Source organism: Salvelinus sp. IW2-2015, linkage group LG20 (genome assembly GCF_002910315.2).
Source record: "Salvelinus sp. IW2-2015 linkage group LG20, ASM291031v2, whole genome shotgun sequence".
NCBI classification, from domain to species: Eukaryota; Metazoa; Chordata; class Actinopteri; order Salmoniformes; family Salmonidae; genus Salvelinus; species Salvelinus sp. IW2-2015.
In genome coordinates this window covers 51537039-51554445 of record NC_036860.1, presented here as the reverse complement: position 1 = coordinate 51554445, position 17407 = coordinate 51537039, and the positions used below count along the sequence as shown (strand labels likewise).

Below are 17407 nucleotides of genomic sequence, written 5' to 3'. Positions count from 1 at the left end.
TCATCTTCTTGATATGCCACACCTGTCAGGTGGATGGATTATCTTGGCATGGGAGAAATGCTCACTAACAGGGATGTAAACTCATTTGTGCACAAATTTTGAGAGAAATAATATTTTTGTGTGTATGGAACATTCCTGGGATCTTTTATTTCAGCTCATGAAACATGGGACCAACACTTTACATGTTGCGTTTATATTTTTGTTCAGTATAAATGTGTAATGTATATTTACTCTATGTCCTTATTTGCATCCTTCAATCTACACAGGGAATGGGCTATCTGCATGCCAAAGGCATTGTCCACAAGGACTTGAAGTCGAAGAACGTCTTTCATGACACCAATAAAGTGATTATTACAGACTTTGGTCTGTTTGGAATATCTGGAGTGGTTCAGGAGGGGAGGTAAGGACTCTGCATATTGGTTCCTACAGCTATCGTCTCAGCTGGTGGATGCTCAGTGGGTGACTGTGTGTGTGTGTCTTGCTTCACAGGCGAGACAATGAGCTGAAGCTTCCACATGGCTGGATCTGTTACCTGGCGCCAGAAATCGTACGCAGGATGAGTCCTGGAAACAATGAGGACCACCTGCCATTCTCCAACGCTGCAGACGTCTACGCCTTTGGGTACGATCTTAACACATTCTGATGTATCTTTTCTTTATCATTAGTAGCACAATGTTTTTTCTCTCTGAGAATGCATCAGTTTACAGTTAACTGGCTCTGGGGAATGACCATATTGCTGGTTGCCCCCTTTTAGCACCATTTGGTACGAGCTCCAAGCCAGGGACTGGCCTATCACCAACCAGCCTGTGGAGGCTACCATCTGGCAGGTGGGGAGTGGTGAGGGCATCAAGAAGGTCCTGGCTGAGATCAGCCTGGGAAAAGAGGTCACGGTGAGTGGAGGGGTTAAGCACCTCAGGGGGCCAGATCACATTGTGGTGGAATCATGCAGAAATTTATGCACATTAAAAAAAATGTATCCTCGTGGTGCAGGTGAGGATATTTTCTAGACGAATGCTATGTTTTTACGGGATGACCTTGTTAGAATAGAGGAGACATTAAAGCTGAGTAAAGGATAAATCTCTGCATTGTGTTGGCACGAACTAAAGACATTAATACCTCCTGTGTATGTGTGTGCAGGAGATCCTGTCTGCCTGCTGGGCCTATGACCTGAGGGAGCGGCCCACCTTCACCCAGTTGGCTGACATGCTGGAGAAGCTGCCCAAACTCAACCGGAGACTGTCCCACCCTGGACACTTCTGGAAGTCTGCAGAGTACGTATCCTAGAGATGGAGGTAGAGGTAGAAGCATGGGAGGAGTATATGTCCTGCCTGCCCTGAGATGCACTCTGACCCCTGACTGGGCTCTGACTCGTCTGGAATGGACTTGTGTATAAAACAAAGGGGTTCAACTGAAGGCTTGTAAAGGATGACCCCCAGATTGCTGTGAGGTATTAGGCCCACTGATGTAAAACTAATGGGGACCAGGCAGGGTATGCCTGAGTAGACTCTTGGTAGTAGTTTATGTTCATAATATTCATGAGCCACATTAGCATCTGATGGTCCACTACAAATACATTGACCGCTGTAATATGAGGGATGGTGATTTACATTTACATTTACATTTAAGTCATTTAGCAGACGCTCTTATCCAGAGCGACTTACAAATTGGTGCATTCACCTTATGATTTCTAATGGTGAATCATTTATCATTTAGAAATGAACCATATGTGATGCTAAGGGAATGTTCTTTGTTTTATCTTCTGCTTTCCAAACTCTATCTCCCCCAGGATGTGACTGTGAGTTGAATGCACTTTTGTGTTTAAAAGCATTGTTTTGTCCCTCCCTTTCCTGGACTATTTCCTGACCTGCTCTGTACCCCTACATCTCCACACCCCTCTCCTCTTCTCATATGTTAGATATACAGTACCTGGTCCAGATTTCTCTCCACCTCTCCTATCATCTCTCTCCTGCTCGTTCTCTGTAACTTCCTCATTCACTACATACTGCATGTCTGTCACTCAAAGGCCCATGGGTGGAGTCTTCTCTCACATGAACCTGTTGTCCAGTAACAGCCACCATCAGTTCAACAACTCTCTGCTAGTGGAACTGGCTTAACTACTGGTCTTCTGTTTGTATGCAAACACACACTGGCCTCTTCCAACACTATCAGGAATGATACCACAGATGCCCCAACAAAGTCTGTCTGCATAGCATGCCAGAGCTTGAATGGGAAGAGAAGCACTTACCAGCTTGCATGGTGTTTGCCATGGTCTGTTGGGACACTTTGCATGGGCTTGTGAATCCTGAAAAAGCTTTCTGTGAGAAAGCTCATCTGAGTTTTCTGTGGTACATAAATCTGGACCCTTGTTTCATGTTGAAGTATTTACCTGTCTACTCTACTGCACTGGTCTTATTCTCTCTTAATGTTACACCTGTTAGCATAGTTTCACCAACAGTCTCTAACCTCCATGTTTTCCTTTGTTCTCTCTCTCTCTTTGTGTTTTCTGTCTTCCTAATATAGGTTGTAGCCGTCACTATGAAATATAAGCAATGCAAAACAAACAAAGCCTGGGTCTGCCTTGCATGCTCCTGAAATCCTTAACTCTTAGGATTGATCAAAACATTGACTCTGCCTGATACAGACACTGCTTCCACTAACCCACAGCCTGATCTTCCATGTCTATTAAACTGTAGTGTRTGGTTGTGTGGGAGWGAAGGGTSCTGGACTGAGGAGGRRYKGGGTAGTGCTTCGCTACCTCCCCTCAACTTTCCTTCCTTCATCTCAAAACTTCTTGCCTTCATTTTTATTTTATTTATTTTTTGCTTTTTGGACTATCTGAGACTTGTGACTAACTGGTTTGTGGTGTCTGTGATAAGACTGACTGGTGTGCTGTGGCCTGTGCCTGGTGGCTGACGGCTGCTCTACTGTGTTCTGCACCGTCTGCAGCCTGCCCTGCTCTCTCTCCTCTCTGTGCTGCTGTGATGTGGTTCTTCCTGCTGGGGGCTCCCAGACGACACGGCCCAGACACTCGCTGGGCCAAAACAATGGTTTTAACTCCTATCACAAATGTACCTCTGCATTCACTCCCTCCTCTTTTCTCATTGTGGTCTTGATGCTTCAGGCTGCTTGAGTGATGTAATCCAACTGCCTCTTGATTCTTACCCCTCAGCTATCTGCAGTTTTTTGATGGCATGCGCTGCGACACTGTCATCGTGCTGGCCCATGTCTGCCTTCTGGTCACTCATTACCTGTACACATTATTTCAACAGGAGAAAAAAACTATAAGTAACAAACTGTCACCTTTGGTTGTTGGTTCCTATTTAAAGTAATCATTTTTGTAGTGTTTCTTTTTTTGTTCCATGAAATTTGAAAGGACAAATGTCTCAGGAGTTGGGAGAGCATGATTTAATTGACTCTTGTCTCCGTGTTGCTTGTCTGAGTAGAATCTGATGAAACCATACATTTGAAAACGGCTCAGTGCATGAATGACGAATGAATATGTTGACAGTTCACAGGTGTCAGCATGCAATGGGACCTTCCTCTCATCATCTCACTACCCACTGGAAATGGAATTATGTTGGTTATTTATGACTGAAGGTATTTGATGATGAAGTGAGTGCCCTGATTATTAAAAGACGTAGGAGGGCGCCACAGAGAAGCAAGAGATGCCTTCTATCAGCCTGTGAGTGGTGTAGAGGTAGACCATTCAAGTAGTTTAGTAGATTCATTCACAGTGCAAAAATAATAGAACAAGAGCCTGGCGCAAAAGTATCCTATAATTTACTCCTTAAACATGACCTTTTATGCGCGCTTGTGTGTATTATGTTTGTGATTGCTTGCCTCAGTTGGTGTGCTGGTGTTTGTGCGAGTGAGTGTATTGTATTGGAACATGTAGGGTTGATTTAGTGAAAGACTGCAGTAAATGTTATATTGACGATATCAGTGGTATCTAAGATAGACATGTATATACATTATTTAATGTACAGCTAATTAACACGATTATTGTAATATTTGTACAAACATTTTATATGTACTATACATCATTGCATTTTTAAATAGGTACTGCCCCCCTATTACAGATGTATATATATTTATATTTTTTCATGTACAAAATACTGTAAAAATACTGTACATTTTTTTTGAATGTTTTTTATGTCATGTAAAAATTCATATTTTTGTATTGCATGTGGCTACCATTCTGTAAACACAGTTTCTGTTTTCATCCTTGAAAGACAATAAAATGATGCTTGTCATGTGAAAATGTATGTTTGAGCTGAATTTAATAAAGTATTTTAGTTATGCTATGGACAGTTATATTTACGGTTAGTGTCACCAAATATATTTAGAACTACTCCCTTTCTCTGTGGTGTCACTGGTAACTTGATCTGTGCCCTTGGTGTGATATGGTAATCTTTAACACAAGATATGATGGAGTAAGGACATTGGGCCATAAAAACTCATATCTACTGATTCACTTATCTGTACACTAGTGTAGTATGTTTCATTCAAATTACTTATTTTTTATTTGGTGTGTATTCATGGTTTAGTTTATGTAGCCACCTCCCAATTCATCAAGGCTCTCATTGTTTATGTTTAAATAGTATAGAGAATACATTATTATTATAAATAACAGACACCATAGATATACTGTATGTTTGAGGACACATACAAAATCTGATCAGATATAAATGTTATAGGTATGATGAGGTAACACCTAGTGAAAGAGGCACTTGGATAGCTATGTATGCTGTTTGATTCCATTTACTATTCACTACAAAATACATCTGATGCTAGTGACTTAGTGAAAGTAATAAATTAATGGATACAAGAAAACTAAACCATTTAAAAGTGGTAAGTTAATGGAAATCAGTCAGAAAAGTCGTAGGCTACTTGGTGTAAAAGGTGTGCTACATTTTCTTTGCTCTCTTATCTAAGGGTCACGGTTTTCGATTGTGTGTGGAGGCATTAATGAGAAACGAAACTTACGGTGCACTGTGCTGAAATCGCTCCGCCATTTCCTAGTTCCTATTCTAATAGTTTGCCTAATTCCAGTTTATTGACAAAGAAAGCAAGTATAGTGTAGAGAATCATTGTACCATCCCTGTGAAATATATTTCCTGTAACCAAAAATATTGTATTTTCAGCAGTTTGAAGCTGGTAAAATAAACAAAAACAGGAAGCATATAACTAGCGCACATAGAACATATCTACCGCTTCTTAGACTTGCTTTCAATTAGAAAGACAGATCTATAAATCACATTTCTATGTGAATTTGGTCGGGTCGCCCAAAAAGTGACATTGCAGCTTTACTGAGGAGAACCACATCACGTCTACGTACTTCGAACAGACAGATCAGAGTAACACTGAAGCATGTCTTTTCAGCAACCCTTCTTCAATCCGGTAAGAATTCTACTTTGATATTATTTACATCATTTATTTCATCAGGCCCCGTTATATGTGATGTTTGGGTGTCATTTTGTTAGTTATTTTTGGTGTAATTTCCCAATTTTTGGGGGAAGAAGGTGTAGTGTATGGTGGTCATACTGCAAATGAACTTGCAGCTTTGACTCACTCCCATATTGTGGTGAATAAAACCCGAAATTAATATAGAACTGTTTCTAATCAACCAAAATGTTGTAATTAATGTTGTTGTATTGTACTGGAACAAATTACAACAAATTATTGTGGTGACAAAATCCTGCAAGAGTTTCCTGTAGGAAAAAAAGTTGTCCAATAGGATTCTGATATAGGTGAAACAAAATCCTATAGGTTTACGAGAGTCTTATATGATTCTATTGGAAATGAATCCTAAAGGATTTTTTAACTAGGAAAGAAAAGAAGAAAGGAAACCATAACCTTTTAGATTGTTATTAGAAAATGCTTGATGTGGCCATTGTGATAGCTTAATGTTTCAAAGTCTCTATTTGCCAAGTCCCTAGCTTGCCTGGCTCTTAACAGATGGTGAACAAGACTAGCTACCCAGCCCTGGTCACATGTTGTTTTGTGCTCTGTGCCCCTAGAGAGTGCCGTTCACTGGCTGTATCCAGGGAGCTCTGCATGAGGGGAAGACCATCACTGTGACAGGGAGAGTCCTGCCAGGAGCCCAGAGGTAGCCCTACCTAGAGACACACTCCTTTAGCACAGTCTTGTCATTTACATTACATTTTAGTCATTTAGCAGATGCTCTTATCCAGAGCGACTTACAGTAGAGTGCATACATTTTATTACATTTTTTACATACTGAGACAAGGATATCCCTACCGGCCAAACCCTCCCTAACCCGGACGACGCTATGCCAATTGTGCGTCGCCCCACGGACCTCCCGGTTGCGGCCGGCTGCGACAGAGCCTGGGCGCGAACCCAGCCCAGCCTGGGCGCAAACCCAGAGACTCTGGTGGCGCAGCTAGCACTGCGATGCAGTGCCCTAGACCACTGCACCACCCGGGAGGTGTCGTTGTCACTCACTATAAGCACAGAAGGGATCTTGTTTAACCTAATCATTGAATGCAACCAACGTTTACATTTTAGCAGACACTCTTATCCAGAGCAACTTACAGTAGTGAGTGCATACATCTTCGTATTTTTTTCATACTAGTCCCCCATGGAAATCGAACCCACAACCCTGGTGTTGCATGCTCTACCAACTGAGCCACACAGGACAGAACATGATTGTATAGGCCATAATTGTACATCAAAATATAATATGCCCCTTCCTTTTGTCCGTATAGGTTTAATGTGAATTTGCAATGTGGCTCAAGAGGAAATCCTGACGTAGCACTCCACTTCAACCCCCGATATGACAGCTTCCTAGACGTTGTGGTCTGCAACACTAAGCAGGACTCCAAGTGGGGTTCAGAGGAGCGTGAATACTTTGCAACCATGACCCGGGGGGCCAACTTTACCCTCATGTTCCTGGTCAACAGAGATTCATATTCGGTCAGGAGATTRGTATTGCTGATGCTTAGGCTACAACATTTGTTTTACTCTTGACTTATTGAATGAACCTTATCTCTAGAGAAGTTTTTTGACTGTGGACTTATTTGTGAAATTGTACATTTTTATTTGGATCCCCATTAGCTAACGCCGTAACGTTAGCTAATCTTCCTGGGGTCCAACACCAATTAATAAGACATTACAAACAATTACAAATTAAGACTTCACAAACATTTAACAAGTAGACAATACAGACAATTAAAATATCTGACAGGAAACACATTTAACATTCAGTTGATGCTTTCTATTTCCTGTCCAGTCATATGGTCTATCGCATTATTATTATTTTTAAAGTTGGATTTACTTTTTGCCTGAGAAATATGGATTGGTAAAGAGTTCCATTCAGCTATGGCTCTATATAAAACTGTAGATTTAAGGCGATTTGTCCTTGGCTTCGGTTGTCTTACAGTAGATGCCCTGAATTTACCTGTCTGGTTTGGTGGTTATGCATGTTGCTAGTATGTACTAACTGGCCTGAAAAATACTGTTGTTTTCCCTGAAGAAAATCAGAAGACTAGATAGTAATTTGTTTTAACGTGAAGCCATGAGAGATTCTGATGCATTTGGATAATATTCATACAGATAGAGCAATGAAGAGCTAATCTGGCAGCTCTGTTCTGAGCCATTTGGAGCTTTTTTCTATCTCTTTGCTGCAGATGACCATATAACTGGACAGTACTCTAAGTGTGATAGGACCAGGGATTGACCTGATTCAGAGTGCTAGATGTTACATACTCTGAACATTTTCTTGCAACAGCAATTCCCTTACCCATCTTAATAACAATATTATCTATGTGTTCTGACCATGATAAACCTGCGTCCAACATGACGCCTGTAGATTTGTTTTTGTCACTTGCTCTATATGTGTTCTATTCATCGACAAATTCAATTGGGGATCATCAGCAAGCATATATCTTGAACCAAATACAATACACTTTGTTTTAGAAATGTTCAACACCAATTTGTTCATATCAACCCACTCAGACACCATTCTTAGTTCCCTGCTCAGTACATCTGTTAGCTCATTACATTCTGATGCTGCGTTATACATTGTAGAGTCATCAGCATACATTACCACTCTTGCTTTGTTCATTACCGAAGATAAATCATTAGTAAAGATAGAGTAGATAAGGGGGCCTAGACAGCGTCCTTGAGGAACACCCCAGTGTATATCTTTACTGTTTGAAAGGCTACCATTAAATAACACTTTTTGCCTTCTCCTGGATAGATAGCTTTCCATCCACGATAGAGCTGCAAACTTAAAACCATAACATTTGTGTTTAGCTAGTAACAGTTCATGATCAATTACATCAAAAGCAGCACTGAAATCTAGCAACACTGCACCAACTAACTTCCTGTCATACATACTCTTTAACCAATCATCTGTCATTTGTGCTAAGGCCGTACTCGTAGAATCAAATCAAATCAAACTTTATTTGCCACATGCACCGAATACAGCAAAAATATTTACCAAGTAGGCTAAAATAAAAAGTAATAATAAAAAGTAACACAATAAGAATATCAATAACGAGGCAGGGGTACAGGGGCTAGTTGAGGTAATCTGTCCAAGTAGGTGGGGGCAAAGTGACTATGCATAGGTAACAAATAAACAGTGAGTAGCAGCAGTGTACAAGGGGGGGGGGGGAATGTAAATTGTCCAGTGGTGATATTTAAGAATTGTTCAGCGGTCTAATGGTTTGGGGGTAGAAGCTGTTGAGGAACCTTTTGTTCCTAGAGTCTCTGACAATTTTATGGGCTTTCCTCTGACACCGCCTATTATATAGGTCCTGGATGGCAGGAAGCTTGCCCCAGTGATGTACTGGGCTGTTCACACTACCCTCTGTAGCGCCTTACGGTCAGATGCGGAGCAGTTGCCATACCAGGCGGTGATGCAATGGTCAGGATGCTCTCGATGGTGCAGTTGTAGAACCTTTTGAGGATCTGGGGGCCCATGCCAAATCTTTTCAATCTCCTGAGGGGGAAAAGGTTTTGTCGTGCCCTTTTCACGACTGTCTTGGTATGTTTGGACCATGATAGTTGGTTGGTGATGTGGACACCAAGGAATTTGAAACTCTCGACCTGCTCCACTACAGCCCTGTCAATGTTAATGGGGGCCTGTTCGGCCCGCCTTTTCCTGTAGTCCACGATCAGCTCCTTTGTATTGCTCACATTGAGGGAGAGGTTGCTGTCCTGGCACCACACTGACAGTTCTCTGACCTCCCTATAAGCTGTCTCATTGTTGTTGGTGATTAGGCCTACCACTGTTATGTCGTCAGCAAACTTAATGATGGTGTTGTTGTCGTGTTTGGCCACGCAGTCGTGAGTGAACAAGGACTACAGGAGGGGACTAAGTACACACCCCTGAGGGGCCCCAGTGTTAAGGATCAATGTGGCAGACGTGTTGTTGCCTACTCTTACCACCTGGGGGAGGCCCGTCAGGAAGTCCAGGATCCAGTTGCAGAGGGAGGTGTTTAGTCCCAGAGTCCTTAGCTTAGCGATGAGCTTCGTACTTTCGCTTCCTTGGGCACAGGGACAATGGTGGTCTGCTTGAAACATGTACAGTATTTTTGTCAGATATTACTATGGAATACTGAAGTATAATTACAAGCATGTCATGTTTCAAAGGCTTTTATTGACAATTACATGAAGTTGATTCAAAGAGTCAATATTTGCAGTGTTGACCCTTCTTTTTCAAGACCTCTGCAATCCGCCGTGGCATGCTGTCAATTAACTTCTGGGCCACATCCTGACTGATGGCAGCCCATTCTTGCATAATCAATGCTTGGAGTTTGTCAGAATTTGTGGGTTTTTGTTTGTCCAATGTCTTGAGGATTGACCACAAGTTCTCAATGGGATTAAGGTCTGGGGATTTTCCTGGCCATGGAGGATGTGTTGGTACCATTCTTTATCCATGGCTGTGTTCTTAGGCAAAATTGTGAATGAGCCCACTCGCTTGGCTGAGAAGCAACCCCACACATGAATGGTGTCAGGATGCTTTACTGTTGGCATGACACAGGACTGATGGTAGCGCTCACCTTGTCTTCTCCGGACAAGCTTTTTTCCAGATGCCCCAACAATCGGAAAGGGGATTCATCAGAGAAAATGACTTTACCCCAGTCCTCAGCAGTCCAATCCCTGTACCTTTTTGCAGAATATCAGTCTGTCCCTGATTATTTTCCTGGAGAGAAGTGGCTTCTTTGCTGCCCTTCTTGACACCAGGTCATCCTCCAAACGTCTTCGCCTCACTGTGCGTGCAGATACACTCACACCTGCCTGCTGCCATTCTTGAGCAAGCTCTGTACTGGTGGCGCCTCAATCCCGCAGCTGAATCAACTTTAGGAGACGGTCCTGGCGCTTGCTGGACTTTCTTGGCCGCCCTGAAGCCTTCTTCACAACAACAGCCTTCTTTGAACTGCTCTCCTTGAATTTCTTGATGATCCGATAAATGGTTGATTTAGGTGCAATCTTACTGGCAGCAATATCCTTGCCTGTAAAGCCCTTTTTCTGCAAAGCAGTGATGACGGCACGTGTTTCCTTACAGGTAACCACGGTTGACAGAGGAAGAACAATGATTCCAAGCACCACCCTCCTTTTGAAGCTTCCAGTCTGTTTTTCAAACTCAATCAGCATGACAGAGTGATCTCCAGCCTTGTCCTCGTCAACACTCACACCTGTGTTAACYAGAGAATCACTGACATGATGTCAGCTGGTCCTTTTGTGGCAGGGCTGAAATGCAGTGGAATTTTTGGGGGGGATTCAGTTAATTTGCATGGCAAAGAGGGACTTTGCAATTAATTGCAATTCATCTGATCACTCTTCATAACATTCTGGAGTATTTACAAATTGCCATCATACAAACTGAGGCAGCAGACTTTGTGAAAATTAATATTTGTGTCATTCTCAAAACTTTTGGCCACGACTGTAGGTATTACAGACTCGGTCAGGGAGAGGTTGAAAATGTCAGTGAAAACACTTTACAGTTCGTCCGCACATGCTTTGAGTACACATCCTGGTAATCCGTCTGGCCCAGCTGCTTTGTGAATGTTGACTTGTTTAAAGGTTTTGTTCACATCGGCTACCTAGAGCGTTATCACACAGTCATCCAGAACAGCTGGTGCTCTCGTGCATGCTTCAGTGTTGCTTGCCTCGAAGCGAGCACAAAAGGCATTTAGCTCCTCTGGTAGGCTCGCGTCTGGGTTTCCCTTTGTAGTCCATAATAGTTTTCAAGCCCTGCCACATCCGACGAGCATCAGAGCCGGTGTAGTAGTATTCAATCTTAATCCTGTATTGATGCTTTGCTTGTCTGAGGGCATAGCAGGATTTCTTATAAGCGTCTCGATTAGTCTCCCGCTTCTTGAAAGCGGCAGCTCTAGCCTTTAGCTCAATGCGGATGTTGCCTGTAATCCATGGTTTCTGGTTGGGATATGTACGTACAGTCACTGTGGGGACGACATCATCGATGCACTTATTGATGAAGCCGATGACTGAGGTGGTGTATTCCTCAATGCCATTGGATGAATCCCGGAACATATTCCAGTCTGTGCTAGCAAAACAGTCCTGTAGTGTAGCATTCGCGTCATCTGACCACTTCCGTATTGAGCGAGTCACTGGTACTACCTGCTTTAGTTTTTTCTTGTAAGCAGGAATCAGGAGGATATAATTGTGGTCAGATTTGCCAAATGGAGGGCGGGGGAGAGCTTTGTATGCATCTCTGTGTGTGGAGTAAAGGTGGTCTAGGATTTTTCCCCCCTGGTTGCACATGTGACATGCTGGTAAAAATTTGGTAAAACTGATTTAAGTTTGCCTGCATTAATGTCCCCGGCCACTAGGAGAGCCGCTTCTGGGTTAGCATTTTCTTCTTTGCTTTTGACCTTATAGAATTTGTTGAGAGTGGTCTTAGTGCCAGCTTTGCTTTGTGGTGGTAAATAGATGGCTACAAAGAATGCCCTTCTTTGTATGCATGCTGGAAACCCGTTATCAGACCATTACATGAGAAATAATCCTTGATTTGTACAGATAAAAAAAATGTCCAATAATTTACTTAACACAGGCAGCAAGCTTATAGGATGACTATTAGGACCAGTGAATGCAGATTTTTTTATCCTTAGGTAGTGGAATAACCTTTGACTCTTTCCAGACTTCTGGGCACACCCCATACATCAAGCACTTAATAAAAATATGAGAGATTGGGGTAGATATTTGGTTAGCTGTAAGTAAGCAATTTGGCGTCAAGATGATCTGTACCAGGTGACTTGTCATCCGAAAGAGACAACAGCATCCTTTCTACCTCTTCCCTTTCTACTTGGTGAAATTCGAACATGCATTGCCTCTCCTTCATGATACAATCTTTTACAAGGGTATATGACATGGAGTCATCAGTTGGAATCATAGCATTCCTATTGAATTTAACCTTATCTCTAGAGCAGTTTTTTGACTATAGATTTATTACATTTCTCTAGAGCATAAAGTATCATAACTATTCACTTATTTATTATTTTTCCTCCATGTGCCATTGGTTTCCAGCTGGAGCCACCCATACCGTACGTAAAATGTATTGTATGCATGCATAACTGTAAGTCGCTTTGGATAAAGCGTCTGCTAAATGGCATATATTATATATTATTTTTTGTCTTTCCTAAATCCTGTTTTATCACAGATTATTGTGAATGGTGCCCTCTTCATGGAGTACCTGCACCGGCTGTCATTCTCCAGAGTGGACACCATCTCTGTGGATGGGGGAGTGGAAGTCCAGTCTATTGCCTTCTCCAACCCTGCAGTCACCGTGAGTATCTGACAGGTCATCCCCATGGGAGAATATAGTTCATTTTCGCGTTCAGTAGGATCAGCTTTGAGCAAGCAACTGGACAGATTTGCTCATCTTAATCAGTTGTCTGGAATGCAACCAAGTGGGCAGTGGTCATGGTCAGGTGGTGTAATGATTGTAAAAGGATGTTGTAGACATATTTTTGGCATCCAGAAGAACGGAGTTCCCCCAGTTCCCTTTCCTGCAGTCAAATGACCTAGTGGCCTCATGGGTGGAATGCTACTCATATTTTTCATAATTTTATCATGAATAAAACAAATTTTTAAGCCCATGTAGACTGTGGATGGTCTGCTAGAGGAGATCAGGCTTGCAGATTCAGTGCCTCTTTTTAAATCCATGTTGAAGACACACTTTTATAAAGATCTTTTAATGTTTGATTTTAATTTGCTATCTTTTTTCATTGCCCTTCCTCCTGTCTTTATTTCTTTGTTAGTACTTTTATTTTATGATGTGAAGCACTTTGTTACCTGTATTGAAAGTGCTTTTTCAAATTAAGTTATTATCATTATTCAGACTTGCATGTGCTGACTAAGAGAGTCTGTTCATATCCTATACATAGAAATGAAATGTTATGTCCTGTCTTTTCTCCAGTCACCTCCTCCCCAACCAGGATATCCTGGCCATCCACACAGTGTGAGTATTCTTCATATGACAGACAGACTCATGAACAGGATTCTTAGTTATACAAGTTAAAAACATATTATATTTGGAGTTACTTCAAGAACAAGGTCTGGAAACACTTATAATTAGTAATAAACCCAGTACTACATATCTGGCTTCACAAAACAGTAGCATAGGTCATAATCCAAGATGGACAATTTATTTACAGGGTCAACGAAACCGAAATAGATCTCGTCAAAGCAAAACTGGCCCCAAAACTCCTCCTCAAAGGTCTAACGCCACACAGGTAGATTCTACCATGCTGGGTTGACACCTAATTTCGTGTATTTAGCTTTTTTTCTGGTGGTGGTTGTTTTAGTAAGGTGACTGCATTTCATTCCATTCAATCAACATTAGCTTTGAGGGTAGATTTTGCTTGCGTTCCTTGTTAAGGTTGATATTTGACAACTGTTTGTCTGTTTTGTAGGCTTTCTCGGCTGCAGGATTTCTTCAGGTCAGTTGCATTCCAATGAATCAACTTTTCAGAGTTTAAAATGTGTAGATAGAGGCCAATATCAGGAATTGCATTGAAGTTTGATAAATCTTTTTCTATATAAATGAATGTTAAGAAAATTAAGTTCTGACAAGCTTAAAGTCGTTTTTTTGTAGAGACTGTGGTGATGTATAATGTTTATTTTATAGGCACCCCCTCCATACACTGCCCAGCCTCCATACACCCCCAAGCCGTCCTTTGTAAGCACCCCTTCTTTAACCTACAGACTAATTGCAGACTGCATAATTACATTAATTTATGTATCATAACAGATTATTGGGTTGACATGGTGATGTTATGGATCCTTTGTCCTCAGGTTGTGCCGTATAAAAACATAATGGCAGGTGGACTTTACCCAGGCAGAAACATCACCATCCAGGGTGTGGTCAACCACAACGCTGATAAGTAAGTAACTTACTCAATATGAGCACATCTTATATAATGCATTTGCTTCACCTGCTATGGGTCAGAGTTGGTACTATGAATTGTATACCTGTACATTACAGACAATACAAATGAATAGTAAGGAAAAGGTCCTCTTTTGATTAGCCTGTCACCCTCCAAATGATTTATTTCACGATTGTGTAACACTCACCATCAGAGTCCAGAAAAGTTATCCCTCTCTACAAGCAGTACATTACAGAGCTATACAGTATTATGAGCCAGGTTGTTTGGGTCCTGGATGCTTATTGGCTAAAAATGCATTTCAGCCTTGTTTATATCAGACAATATACCACAGGTTTGAGGCAAAAATACTTGTTTACTGTTCTATCTTGTTAGTACCCAGTTTATAATAGTAATAAGGCACCTCGGGTTTGTGGTATATTTAAGCAATAAGACCCAAGTAGGTGTGGTATATGGCCAATATAGGGCTGTTCTTATGCACAACGCAATGTGGAGTGCCTGGACACAGTCCTTAGCCATGGTATATTGGCCATATACCACAAACTCCGAGGTGCCTTATTGATATTATAAACTGGTTACCTCTGTACACATTTTCCACCATCTACCACAGAGCATTAGTTTAATGGGTAATCTAACCTGACATTCCTGGTCGAGCCTTATAACCATGATTATGGTTGCAATGGTTCTAGGTTCTGTATCAACCTGCGTTTCAACTCGGGGGTGGCGTTCCACTTCAACCCCAGGTTCAATGAGAACGTTGTAGTTCGTAACAGTCTCCTGAAGGAACAGTGGGGTCCAGAGGAAAGGACAGGTGGCATGCCCTTCTACAGAGGCCAGCCTTTTACGGTATAAACTCCATTATAGGAAACTGCATACTGTAGGATGGAACAAGTAAATATATTTGAACGGATATTTGCATGTGTTGTGCATTGACAACAATTTCAGCTGAAATGCATCTGAATGTGTTTTAGCTTCAATGATACCTTATGCTTTTCCTGGGATGAGCTCAGCACTCATGTCAGGCCCTGTGTTTCAGATGATCATCATGTGTGATACCCAGTGCTACAGGGTGATGGTGAATGGAGCCCTGATGTTCAGCTACAACCACCGCCACTTCCTGTTCCAGCAGATTGATATCCTGGAGGTTGAGGGGGACGTGAGCCTGTCCGCTGTGCTGGTCTGAGTTACAAACACACTGAGGTCAAAGTTCAGCGATAGTAGGGTCTGATTAGTCAGTGCATTATAGGAACCAATGTGTGAGAAATCATGTCTTATGTGTCTGTGTGTGGCCATTTTCTGTATTGAAAAACTGTGGCATTTTACTGTGTTGCTGATGGCGAGACGTTTTACATTTCTCTCTTCCATAAACAATTATAGGAAATATTGTCTTCTATTGATCATATTCCAGACAGCCCACATGATGCCTACTGTATGTCTGGGCTCTCTGTCACAACAATGTTTCCACAGCAAATAAACAGCAATATATTGGAACTAAGATGTTGTCATAATTCTACATCACCCCTAGGGGGCAGAGAGGTTCTGGTAAAATGAATAACTTGGCCCTGTTTTAGATTGTAGTGGGAAGGTTCAGATTTTATATTAAAAGCATTCTAAGGATTTTCACCAAGTAAATACTGATGACATGAACGGTGTTGTGGATCATTATAATTATATGAAGTGCATTCGAATGACTGTGCACTCAGGGAGTTCCAGGTGGTTAGAAGTAGGCTTGCAGACTGGTCGACAGTGCTTTGACTGGGTCTCGGATGTATGGACTGATACGCACCTACAGATTCACCTCACTTGCTGCTACAAGAAGGCTGTACAGATTCACCTCACTTGCTGCCTCAAGAAGGCTGTACAGATTCACCTCACTTGGTGGTACAAGCAAGCGGTACAGATTCACCTCACTTGGTGCTACAAGCAAGCGGTACAGATTCACCTCACTTGGTGCTACAAGCAAGCGGTACAGATTCACCTCACTTGCTGCTACAAGCAATCTGAAGCCATCAGTTAGGCTTTTGGAGATATATTTTTTTTTCTCACTAAGACTGCCTCTTAGCAACTGCTTTCACCTGTGGGCCTCCACTTACTGTCCTTACCATCCTTACTGCCTGCAGTGGCAGCACCAAGCATTTTTCACTGGGGTAGCTTGGTCGTTGTGTAGGGGTGCTTGCAATCTACAGTGTACATGATTGCATATACGCAAAACTTATTTCTTGGTGCTAATGGGTGCTAGGCCTATTCTTGAGGGGGCTTCAGCACCGTTTTGCCCCTCCCTGGAGCCGCCCATGACTGCCTGGTTGTACCAATATAATGTAGACCAGTGCTGCAGAAGCTAGACTTTCTTTCTATGCAAAAAAAAAGATAACTGTTCAACATTCTTTTGATAATTGAAATTAGTTAATTTTGCAGCAATTCTTTCTGAGGTGGCACAGGGTCAAAGCATGGCAACTTTACATGTCAACACATTTGGATGACAATTTTAAGCACATTAGGACTGATATCTTATACACCAGGGTTCCCCCAGGGTTTTATTTGGCCATCCAGAAAAATATTTTTCAAAGGAACAATCTGCTAAGAGATCATTTATAGGTAAGCCGTTTATATAGGCTTACTTTCTTAACTATTAACATTGAATTCTTGCCTGAGAGAAAAGGGGAGGGAGGGACAATAATAGATTGTCAGCTTAGAATACCAGCACATATTGCCTGATGAAGGACTGGAGTCCTATCATATTGTACAAGTGTCACGTGATGATGTAGGCCTACACTATAAGGGATTGCTAACTTATCTAAACTCAGCAAAAAAAGAAACGTCCTCTCACTGTCAACTGCGTTTATTTTCAGCAAACTTAACATGTGTAAATATTTGTATGAACATAACAAGATTCAACAACTGAGACATAAACTAAACAAGTTCCACAGACATGTGACTAACAGAAATGGAATAATGTGTCAAAATCAAAAAGAACAGTCAGTATCTGGTGTGGCCACCAGCTGCATTAAGTACTGCAGTGCATCTCCTCCTCA

General features: G+C 41.8%; 2 protein-coding genes across 7 annotated transcripts in view; both read left to right on the top strand.

The window, feature by feature from the left end:
* LOC111981262 (kinase suppressor of Ras 1-like) overlaps positions 1-4306 on the top strand; it is a 36028-nt gene extending 31722 nt beyond the window's left edge. For 3 of the 5 annotated variants that reach the window (XM_024012461.2, XM_024012458.2, XM_024012462.2), the window contains 4 exons: positions 267-400; positions 490-621; positions 755-890; positions 1138-4306. In XM_024012461.2, coding sequence (XP_023868229.1) covers positions 267-400; positions 490-621; positions 755-890; positions 1138-1284 — 549 coding nt within the window. In that variant the 3' untranslated portion in view covers positions 1285-4306. The remainder of the gene's footprint in view (positions 1-266; positions 401-489; positions 622-754; positions 891-1137) is intronic. The other 2 variants (XM_024012460.2, XM_070449473.1) reach the window with 2 other exon arrangements.
* Positions 4307-4950: 644 nt separating this feature from the next.
* On the top strand, positions 4951-15866 carry LOC111981872 (galectin-9). Of its 2 annotated transcripts, XM_024013356.2 has the most exons (11): positions 4951-5400; positions 6021-6109; positions 6729-6936; positions 12650-12775; positions 13409-13450; positions 13647-13724; positions 13905-13931; positions 14120-14170; positions 14287-14375; positions 15065-15221; positions 15412-15866. In XM_024013356.2, the coding sequence occupies exons 1-11, from the start codon at positions 5371-5373 to the stop codon at positions 15556-15558; spliced, it is 1044 nt and encodes a 347-aa protein (XP_023869124.1). In that variant the 5' UTR covers positions 4951-5370; the 3' UTR covers positions 15559-15866. The 2 variants fall into 2 exon arrangements, with proteins under 2 accessions (XP_023869124.1, XP_023869125.1); XM_024013357.2 differs by lacking the exon at positions 13647-13724.
* The last annotated feature ends 1541 nt before the right edge of the window (positions 15867-17407 follow it).

What these genes read in the sequence shown, in the direction of transcription:
- LOC111981872 (XM_024013356.2), top strand. Translation starts at nt 5,371, where the DNA reads ATGTCTTTTCAGCAACCCTTCTTCAATCCG. An exon ending in TCTCCAACCCTGCAGTCACC is followed by an intron (nt 12,776 to 13,408) that starts GTGAGTATCTGA and finishes TCTTTTCTCCAG; the next exon opens with TCACCTCCTCCCCAACCAGG. An exon ending in AAAGGTCTAACGCCACACAG is followed by an intron (nt 13,725 to 13,904) that starts GTAGATTCTACC and finishes TCTGTTTTGTAG; the next exon opens with GCTTTCTCGGCTGCAGGATT.